The sequence below is a fragment of the Pygocentrus nattereri genome, chromosome 29 (assembly GCF_015220715.1).
Source record: "Pygocentrus nattereri isolate fPygNat1 chromosome 29, fPygNat1.pri, whole genome shotgun sequence".
NCBI classification, from domain to species: domain Eukaryota; kingdom Metazoa; phylum Chordata; class Actinopteri; order Characiformes; family Serrasalmidae; genus Pygocentrus; species Pygocentrus nattereri.
In genome coordinates this window covers 3,160,232-3,180,933 of record NC_051239.1, presented here as the reverse complement: position 1 = coordinate 3,180,933, position 20,702 = coordinate 3,160,232, and the positions used below count along the sequence as shown (strand labels likewise).

Genomic DNA, 20,702 nt, shown 5'->3' with positions numbered 1-20,702 from the left:
TTATTTTTTCATATGCAAAGCGCGCATCAACAAACCAGGACCACCACAGAGCCAGACTGAGAGAGAAGAGGAAAAACAGAACCTGAGACAATAGAAATGTTCAGAGTATCACTTCACTCCAGATCCTGAACAGCTGTTTAACGCAGAGCATTTACAGATTAAACACTTTACAGATTCGTGCCCTTTTATTTTTACAGAGTCTAGAGCTGGTGTGGTGAATCTTACATTACCGACTTTAGAGGAGAACCTGCTGCAGTAATGTACCGGATAAGGTTCTACACGAATGGTCTGCAGGTAGATTCATGACATACAGCACAGTCCAAAAGTCAGAGAATCCGCATCCATAATGAAGGAGAAAGCTCCTGTTTTTGACTCAAAAACTGATGAAGCTACAGAGAAAATGTGTCTCCTAACAACCACCTGGAAGAGCCGGTCGACCCCACAACTGCCCCCGTCAGATAAACAGCACTGAAAGCTTTGATCTCTGAGAGAGAGGAGAAGATCAAGCTGCTTCAGATTCTGTCCATCCTTCCACTGTGAGAAGACCACTCAGCGCTGTGGGTCTGAAAGGACGTGTAGCTGATCAAGAAGAACCTCACTGAGAAAAGGAGACGGACACATCAAACAAAGAAGCTGGACGATGGACTGACCACCCCAGAGTCGAGACCTCAGCACCACTGAATGGGTTTGATCATCAATCAGCTTCTCAGACTGAGCTTTGGAGGTGTGTCTGCAGGTTCTCTGAGGAGCTGAAGGTGAGGCTGCTGAGAAGAACGGAAGCTGGAATGAAGGGAGAGAGACTCACTGACTGACCATGCTGAGAGTAGAGTGAGCTGCTGAGGATTCTGGGTGATTTGCTGTTGGTTTCTGCTTGTGCTTAATGGCTGTGGAGTGTAATGACAGGGTTATTTTGGGAGCGTTTTGCTCTTGGCCCTGCATTGTTTCTGATGCTGAGCAGGTCTGAGAGTGTCATGCTGAGATGTTTTGGTGCAGATGTTCATGGAGATGAGGGTGTTAATAAGACTGTGAGTCTGTCTGATTAACCGAGTCCAGTTCTGTAGTTTTAAAGAAGGGATGTTGTCTGAGTCACACTGAAGCTGAACCACATCAAAAAACTCAAACTGCTTTTCACTGCAAAACTCGACCGATACACTCAAAACAGGTTTTCTGACCATGTACTCATGCCATGGTCCGAGTTTGAATTTGGGATTTGGGATTTTGTTTGCAACTCAATTAAAATAATAGTAATTACGACGAGAATCATCCCAAAGATCCGGTGGTTGGACTGGCTGCCGGGAACATGCGTCAATTACGCACCTCAAGACGGTCAAGACTTACAGACGATGATGTGCTGTAGGTAAATGACGAAGATTCATTTAACATTTCCAACCATTTCCATCCTAATCGATAGATCAGCTCAGTTCTTAACGTTAAACGTGACATTTTGCTGCAGTATTTAAATGTTATTAGATCATTTAGTTATTAATTCTGCAGGGAATTAAGTTTGCATTATGTATGAACTGCCGGTATGACGTTCTACTATTTTAACACCACAATCTGTTAAAACTTCCAAAAAAATGTTCTTTCCACACCCAACAATACTCTTCATCAGATTCAGGTCATAGTAAAGTATCTCCTCCTTAGCTTATAAGCACAGTTGTGGTGCTTGTTGAACAGTTTAGTGAATACAGCAGGAGTTTGATATCACTGGTCATCACTGCTGCCTCTGATACTCCGAAAGAGCCACTGATTTTCCCTCCCAGAGTGAGAGTCAGAGACGAGTGAATTTGGAGAATTCTCCAGGCTCTGCTGCTCTTCACACGCTGATTTTGACCTTTCATGATCTGCTCCTTCAGCGCTGCGTTTGGGCTTTGGGCCGCTCGGAATATTAACTCAAGACACTCTTGACTTTTGCCAAAGGTTGTCAGACCTGAATTACATCCCCCACCGAACGTAAAGTATCCGTGTTTCTGATATTCCTGTAGGCAGCGTAATGGGGAGTGTGTTTGTGGAATAAGTTCCTCTTTCTTCACATCGTCAGGAGATCATCTTCCTCTAAAAGGCCTGTCTTTGTGAGGCTGTTGTCGTGTTATTTTGGGCGAGAGTATCTGAAGGGACTGAGCGTCTGGCGCTGTTTTGAATGGGAACGAGTCTCGTAGATCAGGTGTCAAATCACACATCGAGTTCTGCGGGTCACTCGAGGGAAAAGGATCAAATTAATTTGGGAAGATGGAAGACGGAGCGTCGTTTTTCATACTCAAGACGATTAGCTTTGCACGATAAGAATGAAGGACTATGAGTGTGTGAAAGGGTTCTGTCGAGCAGCGCCGTGCAAGAACATCGTTTGCATTCCTGTTTTTATCCCTGTATTTTTATGATGAAATGTGTGAATGTGAAGAACATTTTTCAATTTCAGAGAACCTAATTGGAAGGTTCTATTAAGAATTCTCAACCCCTTAAATGGCTCCACAGTGTTATTACACACTCCTATAATCTAAGAGATCAGCTCAGCCAGTTTGCACTGAAGTCCCTGTAGTTACTGAATAATCAGCGACACTGTGTAAGAAGACTAAGAGTATAAGGGGTTAAATTGATATAGACATACGTGGTTTAAAGGTTCTTCACTCTCAGATACATGGTTCTTTAGGGAATTAGAAGTGGTTTTTCAATGGCATTGCTGAAAGAACCCTTTGCGGTACCTTTATTTTTAGGAGTGGATGCTGGCAGGAGTAGTGGGAACTGGAAAATCCCAATCCTACGGCTAGAGATAAAAGGATTGGTCTGCTCTCTACGGGGTTCAGCAGATTTTTAACTGGCATTAGGCCAATATTTCTTAAACGTAACTGATCCTAAGAGCCGAACCGTGACGTAAAACATATGAGCCGCATTTATCGAGTTTAGAACCACTCAGCGCTGTGTAAGGTTCCTCAGTCACAGAACCCTGCAGTTCCTGGTAGATTAAAATACTGACATTTGACTCATTTCTCAGGGGTTCTCAGCCTTTTCCACTCCAAGGCCCACCTGTTTATAATACCTAATATCTTACCTAATATCTGCTTGTTTGTCTTTAGTTTATCAGTTTGACTTTAACTGCTTTGGTCTCTGATATTTGGCCAAAAATCAAACGCTGATAATATTTTCAGGCACCTGTCATTTATATCAGCGCGTAAATTACTGAGAACGTCTTTCTCACCAAACATTTTCTGTTTTGCTCTTGATGACGTTCTGGTCATTTGTTTAGAAAGAAAGAAGAGTTTAATGCAAATAGAAAACATTGTTTATTTCCATCACATTTGATGAGCAGCAGTTTTAACTCACCAAAGAATATTTCATTATTTGTGTTTTTGTCTAGGACGGCTTTGTTCTGGCGAAAATCCCAAATTTGCTACTCTGGGCAGTCGCGAAGGGTGATTCTGATATCAGGGTGACCATAAATGATGATCTTCCAAGATTATCCTGTGATGTAGGGCATCTGTAGACTAATCTTTACTCCTCCATTCTGCTCCCAGTCCAGTCAGGGCCCCGATTGAGAAAGATATTACTATAAATAAAACACTCTTCACAACTCAGTGTCCTGTAGTGTGGAGGCACCACAGATTCTCTGGTGGGACACATGGTGTTGATGTCATGCCAGTCGACCAATAGCCATGCAATAGCCGACTAATAGCTGCATGTAAAGACCTCAGTCCGAATGGTCTAGTCCGATTGAGGCCTGCAGGAATACAGTTCCTATCCGATTGATCGAGGTGAGTAATCCTGTAAATAATCCGTTAAATAGAAGAATAATATCCGTGTAAACGGCTGTATCCGATTACATTCCCTATCGGAAAGTTTAAGCCTGTTCTGCATGCGCAACACGTCACAGTGAGAGTTTATACCGTTCAACGCGGTGGAGCAGAAACTGGTCTGCAGAGGAGACGAAGTTCATGCTCTGATCTTTAAAAGACGCCGGCGGGACGGACGTCCAGCTTATGTGTCTCAGAGCATGACGTCTTCCTCTCAGCCTTCTTTAATAAGGACATGTGAAGGACGTTTTCCTGAGTCTGACGTCATTTTAAAGCAGTTAAAAACACAAGCACTGCTCACTGCTGCTCATCTCACTCTGACTGGACATCACATGATGCTGGTTGTCATGGTAACACTAAGCGGTTCTCTATGCATGCGCGTCATTTTGATTACTTTTAGTGAGCTTGTAAATGGAGGTTTTCATTAGATTGTTGAGTAGAATGAGAATGAACACCTCAGTCTTAATCTATGAATGAAATCAGTCAGATTGGAGAAAAATTTTGCGTGTAAATGCAGGCAGTGAGAGCCAAGCTGAACTGGTCAGTGTGAGCAGAAGGAAATTGAGAACTAGTCACCCTGTGTATGTATGTATGTATGTATGTATGTATGTATGTATGTATGTATGCATGTATTCATCCCAAGCTTGCGTTACAGTGTCAGCCCTGTTGACTCCTTATTTTCAGTGATGCTCCAATGACATGTTTTCTTCCGTTTGGCTTTTTCTGCGCAGAAAGCATCACCAACAGCACAGCAGCAGCCTCACTCTCACCCCCCATGTGTGTTTATATTTAAAGGCATGGTAGTTTGTGTGAAATTCCACGAGGTTCTGAGAAGCGGACCCATCGGTCAGGGCTCTTGTTCGTGTGAATAGTCTGGACGTTTGTGGTGTTCTGTTCAACTTGCAGTGTGGGGACTTTAACAACAATCGAGGACAAAAAATCGATGAAAGTGTGGGTCTCTCTTGTTTTCAGCATCGGTCAGGATGTTTAAAACCCTGTATAGTTGTCCAGGCTTTAGAGTGTCCAAGCAGAGGGATGAGCACTACAGCCCTGCAGTGTTTCATTAGCGTGTCGATACGTGCCGCTGCCTTTCTGTGACAGCCAGCCATCGCCCAGATAATTAGAGGTAACTATAACAGAAATTCGATTAATATCATCAGCGAAATGGTGGCGCTGGCCGGTAATGAGAACACGGATAATGGACTCTGCAAACGCCCACAAAGTCATCCACTCCATTTACCAGGTTTTAAAACTGCAACATGGACAGGACGGCTCCAAAGGACGGTGCGGGGCTTATTAAGATGCATTGTGTCAATTATTTGCTGTAATTAAGCCAAATGACATAATTCCACTCACTGAGAGCTTCTAGCAGTCAGTCATTGTGCAAAAAAATGCAGGCCACAGTTTATTCCTGCTGTCAGCACCTGAGAGATTAAAGGCTTGGTACTTGAGAGATTCTGACATTCCCTAATAAAGTAAATGGAGGAAAGTGTGGACTGGAGAGGAGGAAATCTCTGCTTTATAGACTTCCTCTCTGAAAGCAGTGGAATATCTGCTGATGAGATCTTTCACAGCTACAGGTGAGCCTGAATGAAGCAAGATTAAAGTGTTGGCTTTTATGATCTTACTGAAGGACGATGTACGTCTTTCAAAGTCCAGGACTTTTTTCAGATTTCAGGCTCTTTGTACCAACAGATGCGCTTTTACTTTGAGGACAGTGATCTGAGAACGCTGGAATCCTGCAATGTCAGACCCGGCAGCACAGATTACCATGAGAACCCAAACATAATCAAGGACTTTTACTCAGCTTAGTTCAAACAAACTTTATTTGTGTAGTACTTTCTACAATAGACATTCCAGACTAGCCTTTGCAGAAAAGAGAGGAACCAACACTCAGAGAAACTGCCTCAGAGCCTGAGCAAGATCACTCAGAAGAACCAAGACTCAAAAGGAGTACCTCCAATGACAGGAACCAAGACTCAAAAGAAAAGAGGATGACCTGTCTAAAAACATAAGGAAGAACCACTGAGAAGAACCAAGACTCAAAAGGAGGACCTGTCTAAAATCATAAGGAAGAACCACTGAGAGGAACCAAGATTCAAAAGGAGAAACTTCCTAAGAGCCTGAGGAAGAACTGAGGAATGTAATAGTGGTGATCAAGTGATGGAATCTGTTGATAAAAGTGGACTCAAGAAGTTGCAGTCAAAAATATAAAGGTACCTCCTGCCAGCCACTGGACTGAGGTTCTAAAGGCTTAAACATGCTGACCCGGCTAACATCAGCGCTGACCCCGCATGTACAGACTCTCCAGGACAGTAAAGCCCAGTCAAACCCCTGCCGTGGTGTAGAGGCTGGACAAAGATGAGCAGATTGACTGACACATTACATTAATGACTTGTTTGAGAGTCCCTCTCTTAATCAATGCCTAACATGCACGCACTCCTTAATGAGGCTAACAAGCCTAATTAGAGATTCTTTGATGTGTTCTCCTGCCTGCCTCAATGGAATGTATGTGACGCAGCCCATTAATATCTTGTAGATTCTGGGCGCCCGGCCGAGCGAGCGCTGACTCAGCGCTTCCTGGCCGAGCTCTTCACTGGAGGTGGAGTCATATTTAATAGTGTCTCTACAAGCAGAACAATTCCGGGGACTCGCTCATCCCTGAAGTGTTCCGTATGCAAACTGCCACGTTGACCTTTACTTTTCCTTAATGGGTTTATTGGCTCTTGTTTTAATGTATTCTCCATCGGAGCGGCTGGGATCCATACAGCGGGGACCCTTCCCAACGAAGCGCTGAAAGCAGCGATAACGTTTTATTGGGACTTTAACTTATATAACTTATAAGGACACAGTAAAGGTGCTTTTCCGCGGAGATTACCAAACTTTCTGAGACTTACAGAGCTGTTTTGAAGTTCTGAAATGCACAGGTCCTAAGGAATTCCCAATGGAGAACCACACAGCTCCTGAGGGAGTCCCTGTTTTGTATTCCAGACACGAATCCCTAAAATTGACCTGAATGCGACATTTTCTGGTGCAGCTTTCAATTCCAAGTCAGTGAATCGAACTCTTTTTGAACGTCTGTCTCCGTACAGATGCTGAGAGGCTTGTGCATCTTTCTTGCTTCACTTTTTCATTTTATTGCTTGTTGCTGTTTCTCGATTGCTCTGCCGGAATCTTTGTCTGCTTGTGAACTAAATGCTGGATTGGCAGAGAAGTGGGTTCTGTGAGCCTGGAATTTAACCGCTCTGGAAAGTTCAGTAGAACAGGCTCCCACCCAGAACTTCCTGGTCCACAAAAAAAAGAACCTACTGAAAACGTTTCCAAGTTCCTCAGATTTTTCCATGGAGCTCCAAGTCATTTTTGAAAAAGTTCCAGAGTTAATATGTTCCAGTGTTCCTGAAAGAGTTCATGAGTTCCTGAAGAAGTTCATGAGATCTTGGAAAAGCTCCTCGGTTCATATAAAAGTTCTGAAGATACGGAAAGACTTCCTGTAAAAGTTATGACGGTTTTCAAAAAGTTTCTGTATTCATTAAAGCCCAAAAAGTCCCAAAGTTACTGATAATGTCCCAAGCTCCTGAAAAATTCCTGAAGAAGTGCTTAAGTTGCTGAACAATTCTTTAATCAGTGAGCTCCTGAAAAACTGCATAACTTGTTTAAAAAAAAGGTTCTTGAAGAAGTTCCAGAGTTACTGAAAATATATTTGTGCTCCTTAAATGTTCCAGTGTTCTGTATAAGATTGTCAGGTCCTGAAGAAGTTCAGGAGATCTTGGAAGGCTCCTGAGTTCATGTCAAAGTTCTGAAGACACTGAAAAAGTTCTGGAGTTCCTGAGAACATTGCTGTGTTCTTGAGAAAATTCCTGCAGTGTAGAAGCAAATCTAAATGCGGAAAGTGTGTTTCCTGGTGCAGTTTTGATGAATGTGAGTCCGTGGAGCAGCGCTCTGTGACGTTCTGGTCCTGCTGGGACGCAAACATGAGGCAGCAGGACAGGAGTCATAATCGAATAGCCACTAATGGCGCTTCATTACAGCTGGAGAAATAAATGCATTTGAGCTTCAGGATCATCTGGCCTGTCAGCAGGAACATCCGGAGTTCTGCATTACAGGGAATGTCCTGTTCCTCCCCCGGGACACTCTGCTCAGCTAATGGGTTCGGAAACGTGTTGGAATGAATGGGACCATGAAGAATTCCTGACATTTATTAAAGTGTAATTCAGCCCTCTGAGAAGCTGAGAGGGTCCTCAGATCTGTCACCATTAGACCCCCCCAGGTGGACGTTTCTGACGGAGAACCTGCAGCCGTGAATAGGTTTTTTATTAGCATTGGGAGTAAGATCCTGTCCAGGTCTGAGGGAAGAGCCTTTAAAGCGGAAAATTCAAATACAAAAACAAATAAATTCTGTTATATTTACCTTTATACCTTTTATAATAACCCTTTAGAAGATAATAATAGAGCTGTAATTATACATGATTTATTTCTGACTCAGTTCACCAAGACGAGTGGAGAAACTGGAAAGTGCAGATTCTTTACTTTCGATCAGGAGAAGAAACAGTTTATTATAATTTGAATTTGATGACGTTGTTTACAGAAATTATTTTTTTTTAACCAATGTTTTTGTAATTTAATTTGTAGTATAGTTGTTTTTTCAACCAATTGTAGGGAAACGTACCAAGTCTTTACAGTGGTGGTGATGGGAACCAGGCGTCACCATGACTACAACACAGATATAGACACTTTATTTACCATCCAGAACCACCAGAGAGCCTACACGAGTCTTCTGAGCTTATATGGAATGTTGATGATGGAAAACAGTGGAAAATCTGGAATAATGAGTTTTCTTTGGGGACTATTTTGCCGCACAGCGCCCTGCATGTCTCCCTCCACCATGAATGGAGTTGAAGTTCTCTAAACTCTCATAAAACAGCGTCTCAGTCATCAGGCAGTGAATTCAGAACCAGTTCATGTAGGAACTTTCTGTGAGGAGCTTTTAGAGGGGGACGTCTGGTTCCCATCACCACCACTGGGAACGGTTCTGACTCTGTGAGTTTATCTAGAACCGAGCGTTTCACACCAGTCCACTCAGAACTGCTCTGATTGCATCTGAACTGTGATGAGCAGGATTTTAGAGTGAAGTGCACGTCCTAAGCTGAAGGTGAGCGGTGAGGTGAGGTGAGGCGAGGCGAGGCGTAATCGGTCCGTGATGAGCTCCAGCTCAGTGTTTTGTTTTTTCCTCCGTGTAAACTATAGAGAGTGAATGGCGCTGAGTGGTGAGAGTACGTTTCCGTGTATGTTTTATCCCCCAGTGTAAACACCAGACGTTTAAAATCAGACAGAACCTCCGAGGCTGCTGACGTCGTTCCCGGGTTGTTTGAGTGAGTGGTCCCTCTGTTCATTTCCTAATGGGCTTAAAGTCATAGTTCAGCAGAAACTCTGGGCAACACCTCAGTATAGGGTGATGTTATTAGCAGTGTGTGAACCCACCCAACTGAGATCTTTCTCGTCTCCTCTTCTGTAGAGTCTCTGTTCTAGTGCGGTTCTGCGCTCTTCCTCACAGTAACTGAGATCTTCCTCGTCTCCTCTTCTGTAGAGTCTCTGTTCTGGTGCGGTTCTGCGCTCTTCCTCACAGTAACTGAGATCTTCCTCGTCTCCTCTTCTGTAGAGTCTCTGTTTTACTGCGGTTCTGCGCTCTTCCTCACAGTAACTGAGATCTTCCTCGTCTCCTCTTCGGTCTTCAGTGTGAGGAATGAGGAACAGTCGCTCTTCACTCCAATCTCTTGGGAAACTGGGCGAGTTTTCCGGTTTTCAGATCTGGAGCTGCAGCTCATTGGAAAGTTTTCCAGAGGAATCCAGGCAGAGTTACGGTTTCTAGATTATGAAGGACCAACTGGGTGAACCGGTCTGCTACAGCGCCACCCTAAGGCTGAGCAGAGCTGCAGCTCTAGGTAGTTAAGAACACCAGAGTCAGAAGCTGATTGTGGGGGAAGCAGATAAACAATGAAGTTTACTTTCAGGGACCACCAGAATATTTTGAGACATTCAGTGGGTCCACGAGGTTAATTAGGGGTCCTGGACCCCCTGAACTCCCTGTATTTTGCATCTTGATCACCGTGGTCACACTTCCGTATCTTTGTAACCGTTTGAGATATCAACAAACTGCAACCTCCACCTTAAACTAGAGAGGCGGAGCTTTCCGACAGTATGCTGTGTGTGTCTACTGTGTGTTGTATTTTCCGTGAAACCCATGCAAACATCTACGCTGCATCACAGCTGTGCTGCCTGTGCATGGTGCGACAGCTTACCTAATAAAACATTTTCCGTTCCACCTTAAATGGTGCAGCAGTTACATTCTAGTGCTTGATTCACCAGAATGTGTCTGCCGCTCCGATTAAAGTGGAACCGAAAATTCACATAAGATTAGGAAACCAATATCTTCTCACCTAAAAGCTTGTGGAGTTATAAATAATCACTGTTAGATTATTGATTATGTGGATTAAGGTACAGAATTCCGCGGAGAGCCGGTCTGTTTTTTAAAGTCTTGGAAAAGCCGGCGAGACCGTGTGCTCGTTCGTTTGTGTTTTGGCAGAAGTCTGGGTTTAAATATGAGGCTGAAAGTGAGCAGGTTCCTCTTAAGCTGCAGCTGGCGCTACCTGGATTGATCGCGTTCCAGGGAAACATCAAGGCTGAATCGGATCTTTGGGCCGTGGCTGTTTATCTGTCTGATGCACTCCGGCTCTCCCAAGGTCGTCTCCAGCGGCGTTAATCTGGGGTCCATCGATCTGTCCTGCTCCGGCTAACAATTTACTGCTGCAGTGATGTCACTCTCCAACATGTTGCCTCATGTTTCACCAAACTTTAGGATGTGTTCTCCGATCCATCGGGGGGTTAGACCCGCCCGGCTGAGCCCGGCTGAGCCCACAGTCACAGCTCTTCTATCTTGAGGCTGAATTACCATAAAAGAAAAAGGTTCTATACTGCTTTGGTTCCCTAAAGAACCTTTCACTGGATGATTCATTAAAGAATTAAGATGCTAGTGTGATGAACCTCAATACAATGTAAAGGTTCTACACCAATTAAAATTAAAGTACCAAAGCCGTTATTTTGTAGTGATGCCATAGAAGATGCCACTTCTGTTCTCCTGAAGAAGCTTTCCATGGATGTTTCTTCAAAGAACAATTTTGCTTAATGAAATTAGAAAATGGATAGATGGATGGATGGAAATGTGTGAGTGCCAAAAAATATAGTTTTTTTTTTTTTTGCAGTGATGCCATAGAAGAACCTCTATGGTTCCCTGAAGAACCTTTCACTGGATGATTCATTAAAGAATTAAGGTGTGCGAATGCAAAGAACCTCAATATGATGAAATGGTTCTATACAAATTAACATTAAAGGCACCAAAACAGTTCTCTGGAGCAATGCAATCAAAGAACCACTTTGCTTCTGTGAAGAACCTTTCGATGGAAGATGTTTCCTTAATAAAACGTGCGAGTGTGAAGGGCCTCCATATAATGTGAACGTTCCATACCAGTTAAAAATAAAGGTATTTGAGAACAATTTGTAAAGCAGGTGAATGGGTGTGAGGAACCCTTTTTAAGGGTTAAAGAACTCCTACATATAGTAAATATTCCACAATAAGTAAAAAGCTTTTGTTTTTCCTAAAATCATACATTGAAATCGAGAGTTTTTAAGGGTCTATTACTGTAATGGTGCCTCGTAACAGTGACAGACTGGCTCTTTTTGGCTGAAGAGTCTGAGTGTTTGTGGTTCCTCTGCAGGCAGGAGATCCTGCTGAGCTCCAGCTTCAGTAAGACCTTTAGATTCCGAGTGAAGCTTTGAAAGTGTCCTCTAATTGGACCCCTCGCAGAGCTGGGGGTCAGGTTTCTCAGTGGAAGCTTTGATAGGCCCTAATTTGAGAGGCGCTTGACCGACGCTTAGAGAGGAGTTTATTATGGCCAGAAGAGGTCAGATTAGCCCTGATAGCGCTTCATTGAGTAAATCTGTAGGTATTGGATGAAGCAGATGAGTTGATAAAGGAAATTAAATCAGTCTGCTGAGTCGGGATAAAGACATCCAGCCGCTCCGCTGATCCGATTGTGCTGCTCTCTGCGCTGCCGTGGCCGTGTTCGGAGCTGAAGGGCTGAGCTCGAGTTTTCCGTCTCATATTTTTCAGTATTGTTATTAAAAAAACTTCAGTTAGTCATTTCTGCTGCCTGGACGTGAGAGGCTCTGGTCTTGGAGTTGGGTATCGTTTGGGTAACCGACTCTAAATGTAGGTATTGTGATATAAACCGAGTCTGTTCTACAGTTTCTTATTAGACTGAATGAATAACCGACTCTAAATGTAGGTATTGTGATATAAACCGAGTCTGTTCTACAGTTTCTCATTAGGCTGAATGAATAACCGGCTCTAAATGTAGGTATTGTGATATAAACCGAGTCCGTTCTACAGTTTCTCGTTAGGCTGAATGAATAACCGACTCTAAATGTAGGTATTGTGATATAAACCGAGTCCGTTCTACAGTTTCTCATTAGACTGAATGAATAACCGACTCTAAATGTAGGTATTGTGATATAAACCGAGTCCGTTCTACAGTTTCTCGTTAGGCTGAATGAATAACCGGCTCTAAATGTAGGTATTGTGATATAAACCGAGTCCGTTCTACAGTTTCTCGTTAGGCTGAATGAATAACCGACTCTAAATGTAGGTATTGTGATATAAACCGAGTCCGTTCTACAGTTTCTCGTTAGACTGAATGAATAACCGACTCTAAATGTAGGTATTGTGATATAAACCGAGTCCGTTCTACAGTTTCTCGTTAGGCTGAATGAATAACCGACTCTAAATGTAGGTATTGTGATATAAACCGAGTCCGTTCTACAGTTTCTCGTTAGGCTGAATGAATAACCGGCTCTAAATGTAGGTATTGTGATATAAACCGAGTCCGTTCTACAGTTTCTCGTTAGGCTGAATGAATAACCGACTCTAAATGTAGGTATTGTGATATAAACCGAGTCCGTTCTACAGTTTCTCGTTAGACTGAATGAATAACCGGCTCTAAATGTAGGTATTGTGATATAAACCGAGTCCGTTCTACAGTTTCTCGTTAGGCTGAATGAATAACCGACTCTAAATGTAGGTATTGTGATATAAACCGAGTCCGTTCTACAGTTTCTCGTTAGACTGAATGAATAACCGGCTCTAAATGTAGGTATTGTGATATAAACCGAGTCCGTTCTACAGTTTCTCGTTAGACTGAATGAATAACCGACTCTAAATGTAGGTATTGTGATATAAACCGAGTCCGTTCTACAGTTTCTCGTTAGGCTGAATGAATAACCGACTCTAAATGTAGGTATTGTGATATAAACCGAGTCCGTTCTACAGTTTCTCGTTAGGCTGAATGAATAACCGACTCTAAATGTAGGTATTGTGATATAAACCGAGTCCGTTCTACAGTTTCTCGTTAGGCTGAATGAATAACCGACTCTAAATGTAGGTATTGTGATATAAACCGAGTCCGTTCTACAGTTTCTCGTTAGGCTGAATGAATAACCGACTCTAAATGTAGGTATTGTGATATAAACCGAGTCCGTTCTACAGTTTCTCGTTAGGCTGAATGAATAACCGACTCTAAATGTAGGTATTGTGATATAAACCGAGTCCGTTCTACAGTTTCTCGTTAGGCTGAATGAATAACCGACTCTAAATGTAGGTATTGTGATATAAACCGAGGCCGTTCTACAGTTTCTCGTTAGACTGAATGAATAACCGACTCTAAATGTAGGTATTGTGATATAAACCGAGTCCGTTCTACAGTTTCTCATTAGACTGAATGAATAACCGACTCTAAATGTAGGTATTGTGATATAAACCGAGTCTGTTCTACAGTTTCTCATTAGACTAAATGAATAACTGACTCTAAATGTAGGTATTGTGATATAAACCGAGTCCGTTCTACAGTTTCTCGTTAGGCTGAATGAATAACCGGCTCTAAATGTAATCTTGTTTTAATCATGTTAATCGTGTGTTAATCGTATGTTAATTGTGTGTTAATCGTATGAGAATTGTGTTTTAATCGTGTGTTAATCGTATGATAATCATATGATAATCGTGTGTTAATCGTATGAGAATTGTTTTAATCGTGTGTTAATCGTATGATAATCGTGTGTTAATCGTATGATATCATGTTTTAATGGTGTGTTAAATGTGTTATATTTGTGTGTTAATCTTGTTTTAACCGTGTTAATCGTGTGTTAATTGTATGTTAATTGTGTGTTAATCGTGTGTTAATCGTATGATAATCGTGTGTTAATCGTATGATAATTGTTTTAGTCGTGTGTTAATCGTATGATAATCGTGTGTTAATTGTGTTAATTGTGTGTCAATCGTATGATAATTGTGCGTTAATCGTATGATAATCGTGTGTTAATCGTATGATAATCGTGTGTTAATTGTGCTAATCGTGTCTTAATCGTATGATAATCGTATGATAATCATGTGTTAATTGTGTGATAATCGTGTGTTATGTGTGTTACTTGTATGATAATCGTATGTTAATCGTGTGTTAATCGTATGATAATTGTATGATAATCGTATGATAATCGTGTGTTAATCGTATGATAATTGTATGATAATCGTATGTTAATCGTGTGTTAATCGTATGATAATCGTATGATAATCGTGTGTTAATCGTATGATAATTGTATGTTAATCGTATGTTGATCGTGTGTTAATCGTGTGTAATGTGCTGTCGTGTGTTCAGAGTGGGTTTGATATTAAACTGCTTCCTCTTCGCTGCTCCAGCTCATTCAGATGAGCTTGGGTTCCCCCGAGTCGCGGCGCTCCTGCTGACGGAGCAGCAGCCGCTCTGAACTCGCCCTGCAGGAGTTTCAGCACCGCTTCGCTGTACTACTAATGATCGGATCAGGGTCGGATTTGCATTAACTCAGATAGACGTGATATACAGGGCACTGTCGTTACGTATAGAGGGCGCGTTTTGTTGGACAGTGATTATAATATATTATAGATATCAGACGTATCTTTACATTCAGGTGCTAATGTATCGCTGCTGCAGCTCCATTCCTGTCGTTTCAGTCTTTAGCGAAGTGTGAAAAGCCTGTTGCTCTTTACATTGTGTGTCGATTACATGAAGAAAGGACCAAAAGAAACAGCCCAAAATTAAAGATGTGAGGTTTTGTTCCGACAGCAGCCAGATGTTTAAATACATATAGAGCACATTATTATTACCTGTATTTATTTGCATATATAAAAATGTGTGTGTGTGTGTGTGTGTGTGTGTGTGTGTGTGTGTGTGTGTGTCCAGTTGGCCCTGGAGGACCCCGTCCACACCGTGTCTCTGCAGCAGTGCGTCTACGAGAAGCTGAAGGCTCAGCAGCTGCTAATGGGCGAGAGCGGCTTCCAGGCTCTGATGGAGACGGTGGACACGGAGATCGTCCGGCAGCTCCAGGAGTTTCTACACGGGTTCTGAGGAGCCGCACCAAGAACACCAGAACTGCATCAGCCGAGCTTCCTGTGTTCTCCTTTCTCTTTACTTTCCATATGTTTTCACTGAGCTGAGTTTGGTAGGCGAGAGCAGGCGGGGCAAGGCAGGGCGGGGCAGTCGGGGCAAGGCAGGGTGGGGCTACTGATCCAGACAGAGACTGATAATAAAGAAGAAACAGAAGAACAGACTGAGACCAGCACCAAGGACCCAAACCGTGTTAACAGCTCAGCTTTATGCCTGCAGTGTGTGAGTGTGTGTGTGTGTGTGTGTGTGTGTGTGAGTGCGTGTGCGCCCGTGTGCGTGCGTGTGAGTGTGTGTGCGTGCGTGTGTGTGTGCGCTAGTCACCCCCCCCCCCCCCCCCCCATTATTCCCTTTATTATCCTGTTTTACGATCCGCTGTGAGAAAGTCGAGCTGCCACTCCGAGTTCACTGAACGTTTCATTGCAGACGGAATAACTTCACATTACCACGCGCAGTCGTTTGTCTCAGTGACACTGAAAACCAGACCAGACCACCTCAAAGGGAAAATCCACTGGTTTTTCAAAATTCCTCCATAACTCGGTGTGAGGTGTAAACAGAGGGATTCAGAGGGGTTTAGTGTGAAATGGCTCAGACGTCTTTACAGTGGTGGTGATAGGAGCCCCCCAGCCCAAAACCTTCTGAAAACTAGCGTACCCCCTTAAAAAACATATGGTTCTTCAGGGTTCTTTAGTAAAGACACTGGTTCTGCACCAGCCAGTGAACACTCAAACAGTTTGCTTGGTTCTTTGAGTTAAACGCTTCTCCTCATTCTAAATTATTCTTCAGATTGATGGAGAATGTATTGTATATGGTTCTATATAGAACCTTCAGTTCTACATAGTATGAAAAGGGCTTCGGTTCTTCACGGGTTCTTTAGTAAAGAATATGGTTATGTATAGACATTCTGCATCAATCTGAAGAAGCATTTCATAATGCAAAGAACAGTCAGGCAGGTGGTTCTTTGAGTGTCCGTGGTTCTACCTAGAACCATTTCCTGTACATTTGTAAGCGTGTGCTGTAATAATCAGAGCATTTCACACCAAACCACTCAGTGGCTTCGTTTACGTCTTGACTGCTTAATTACGCAGGATTTTATTTTTTTAATGATGAAAATCCTTTTTTTAATTTATTGAACATCAAATAAAAAGTTAACACAGTTACCAGTTCCAGGTCTGTGATCCTGCCGTTCGAGGTTCAGTGAGCTCTGTACTTTAAGACAACTCGATTTACTCATCAGTGTCCGAAATTCCCCCCTCCAATTATCTGTTACCCCCATACCCATCCCCTCCCCCTCCCCCCCCCCCCCCCCCCCCCCCCCCCCCCCCCCCCCCCCGGGGTGAATTTCTGTCTGAGCTTCACTCATATCTCCAAATATTGCTGCTACTCCGGCTCTGGACCTCTGGCGTTCAGAGAGGATACCAACCAAAAAGGTTCTTCAGGACAGAAGGCAAAGGAACCCACGTTCTGCGAGTCAGCGTTAGAACTCACAGTAGCCTGGTTTCGTGCCGGGCGCGGGCGTTTTTATGAGTCGGCTGGTGGAGAATTGTTTGTTTAGTTCCGGGAGGAGAAGAGCAGTGATGTGTTATTGATTGTCACTGATTGAGTTTGATTAATAATAAAAGCCTTGTTCTGCACTCATCAAGCTCCTGCGCTCTGACTGACCGGCCGAGTGACCGCAACGGTCTCTCTGCCTCGCACCCCTGAGAGGACTTCAGACTTTACATCGGCTTCTCCCCCGATACGTTAAAAGCAGCACTGACTGTTAGGAGTTTCGTTCAGGCCTGTCGTGTCTGTTACGTCATCACCGTTTGTCTGTGAAACAGTCCTGTGCTGTTTTTCCTCCAGGAGCCGCACTACAGAACACAGAACCACTACACTACAGAACCTTTTAGTCCTGAGTTCAGATCAGAGTTTACACCTGTTCCTGTTACAGAAGCAAATCTGATCTTAGTTTAGGAATCTGATAATCAGCTGTCATGTTTGTGTCCTAGCAACCGACCATAAACACACAGCTGAAACGTAAACACATCATCAAAATAACGATAAAACGTGAGTTAAGCTGCTGTTACTCGTGTATAGAAGCTCAAACAGAACCAAAGACTGATAAACTGAGTAGTACATACCGTGAGAGCGCCCCCTGCTGTTTATCAGAGTCGCCCCTGTTGTTTATCAGAGCGCTCCCTGCTGTTTATCAGAGTCGCCCCTGTTGTTTATCAGAGCGCTCCCTGCTGTTTATCAGAGCGTCACCACTCTCAGTTTCGGTCTCCATTTCCCAAACGCTTTAGCCGAGCGCACTGACGTTCCTCCTCCTAATAAACAGCCACACGTTCAGCTCCGCCTCCTCATTATTCACCACCATCACTGTAATATTCCATCATCTACATTAACACAGGAAGGTGATCAGAGGGGCGGTGGAGTTCGAGTCGGCAGCGTCCGAGATGTTTAAAACGCAGAATTAGAAGAGAAAAACATCTCCCAGTGAAAGCCGCGTTTTACAGTAGGAATAAACGGAGCTCATTATGCTGGTAGTGAACTACGCTGCCTGACTCAGCCGCCTCAGAACCAGAGAAACAGGCCTTAAACAGAAGTCAGGACCCTGCTGGGGTTCATCCTGAAGTTAGGGCAGGATTTAGGAGGTTTAGTCTAGGTAGGATGTTTGTGTGGTGCTGTTTTCTGATCTGGAGTTAATGATGAGGTCATGAAGGGAGGAGCTGATATTCTTCGTCATGGAGACGAAGCAGATCAGAGTTGAGATCAGACTCTAGTGTCGAAGTTTAAAGATGAACAGAATCAGGCAGAGTTCGTTTGTGTTGCTTTAACTGGCCGTGAAAGTGAAGAAGGTTCTTTTTCTTCTTGTGTGACGTGTTGGGAGGTTTTGCTCTGACAATGATGATGTTTAAACAGCAGGGAAAGGCTGAGTTGATGTCGCAGCACTATTTTCTTGGGCAGCAGGGGGCGACGTCTACATATGTCCATGCTGAGCTGAGGGCAGCGGTCATATACAGAACTGAGAACTCATTTTTAGATGAACTTTCATGGACATTTGAGGGTCTTTTTGGTTCCTTGTTTCATGATTAGTTTAGATTTTTGACATTTTGTGAGATTTTTGTTCTGTTATCATTTTATCTGATGGTTTTTAATGCATTGTGTTTAAGAAAGCAGATTCCATTATAAAGCCATAAAATAAATATTCATTTATAGCTGAAATTATTATTATTATTATTAAGTCTTAGACACCTCAGCACGTAGTCTTAAAGCTTTCTAACACCAAATAACTGCATAACAAACAATAAACACAAATAAACACAGTGAGCAGTAACAGGAGGTTCTTGTTCTGATGAGAGGAGCTGAGTGAGCTGGTTTGAAGAACTAACTCCAGATTTCTTCTCCAGTCGTGTGGATTTATTAAACTCCATCAGCAGCTCCATTTGATTGAATAAGGTGTCGATGAGATCAGATGAGATCAGACAGATGGAGGAGAGAGCAGGAAACAAGTGTTTTGTGCAGGGTTTGTGGTGGGGGTCTCCGGGGGTCCTGGTGGAAAGGTGAAGAGTCTTTCCACAGTGTTTTTTCCCTCTCCAGTCTTTTATTCTTGAGCGTTACTAACCAGGAGTCTTTAAATCTACATCAATAAAAATGGAAAAATGAAAAACATCATAACAATAGGAGAACCCTTTTTGGTGCTGTAAAGGTTCTGTATAGAACAATATACAACACATTTCCATCAATCTGAAGAACGCTTTTATGATGCTAAAACCCTTTAACCACACTAACAGTTCCTTGGGAGAGAACCCTCTTTTTTGAAGAACCATCTTTTTAATTGTATACAAGCTTCACATTGTAAGAATACGAGAACCTTTTTGATAAGGGTTCTATATCGCATCAAAAAGGGTTCTTGTATTGTTACAGTGTCAAGTTGTAATAATAGAAGAACCCTTTTTAGAGCTATATAGAGCCATTTTCAAAAAGGTTCTATACAGAACCATCGACAGCATGTTCTCCATCGATCTGAAGAACCGTTTTGCCGTACAGAGAACCACTTAAACATGCAAATGGCTTATTGAGTTTTCATTAATCTATATAGAACCAATGTCTTCACAAAAAAAACCCTAAAGAACCATCTTCTTAAGGGTGTGACAAACCTGCCTCACTGTGGAACTCGGTTATCATGACACACACAGATTAAAGCTGGAGAACATGGTGCTGCACTGGTTCTGTGCAGAACCCTGAGCAGTTGCTGTGTCTGAGTTTGGCTGCCAGTGATTTCGGCAGATAAGAGAGCCAGAGTGGACAGTGTGACAACCAACCCCGCGTTCCATACCGGTCACACTTAGACCTACACACTTTAAAAAAAAGGTTCTTCAAGGGTTCTTCACATCATGAAACAATTCTTTAGATTGATGGAGAACGTGCTGTAGATGATTCAATATAGAACCTTTTTGATAAGGGTTCTATATCGCACCAGAATGGGTTCTTCTGTTGTTACAAGTTCAAGTAATAATAATAGAAAAAGCCTTTTTGGTGCTATATAGAACCATCCACAACATGTTCTCCATCAACCTGAAAAACCAGTTCACAATACAAAGAACCCTTTAATCATGCAAAGGGTTCATTGAGTGTTTGTGGTTCTACATAAAACTATTTATTTTTATTTTCTTTCTAAATAACCCTTTATAGTAAAGAACAGCACAATAAAAACTACAAATATACTTTATTTCTGATCAGTTTACAATTATTATCCAAAGATGGTTATTGGAAGGTTCTGTAGTAAAGAAAGTGGTTCTGTGTGGAACTGTTAACACTCAAAGAACCATTTGCATGCCTGAAATGGCTCTTCAGTTTGATAGAGAGAATGTATTGTGGTTCTGTTTAGCACCAAAAAAGGTTCTGCTGTTGTTGCAATCTTGACATCACAATACAAGAACCTTTCTTTTTAATGTATAGAACCGTTTTCCTTACTGAAGAACCGTCTTCATAAGAGTGTAATAGCTGAAATTATTTTTCAGCCGGTTTCTTGGATCTTGGACTAATGTGATGTAAAGTAAGTGACCAGTTTGTGTTCTCTAATGGAAATGACCGTTCCGTGGCTGAAGGTTCTGCTGATGTATGTAGATTGTGTTCTGCTGGTTCCCCTCTCACAGTGATGAAATGAGGTCAGACCCTGCAGGTTCATGAACGATTGGTTACAGGTCCACACCGACGATCGCTCCTCATTAATAAAACAGTGATTTCATCTTAATGATGTGCTTAATGATGGCAGTGCATTATAGAGGCCCATACATTAATGTAAAGCAGCACGCTGGACCGCTGGACCGCTGGGAGTGAGGTGCTGAAGAGCAGACTGAAGTGACCAATGCTTCTGAAAGGCAGTGCGGCAGCCTGACCACTTTATTTGATA

General features: G+C 42.7%; 1 protein-coding gene across 2 annotated transcripts in view; it reads left to right on the top strand.

The window, feature by feature from the left end:
- ipo11 (importin 11) overlaps positions 1 to 16,603 on the top strand; it is a 123,111-nt gene extending 106,508 nt beyond the window's left edge. For both annotated transcript variants that reach the window (XM_037536187.1, XM_037536188.1), the window contains exon 30: positions 15,104 to 16,603. In XM_037536187.1, coding sequence (XP_037392084.1) covers positions 15,104 to 15,268 — 165 coding nt within the window. In that variant the 3' untranslated portion in view covers positions 15,269 to 16,603. The remainder of the gene's footprint in view (positions 1 to 15,103) is intronic.
- The last annotated feature ends 4,099 nt before the right edge of the window (positions 16,604 to 20,702 follow it).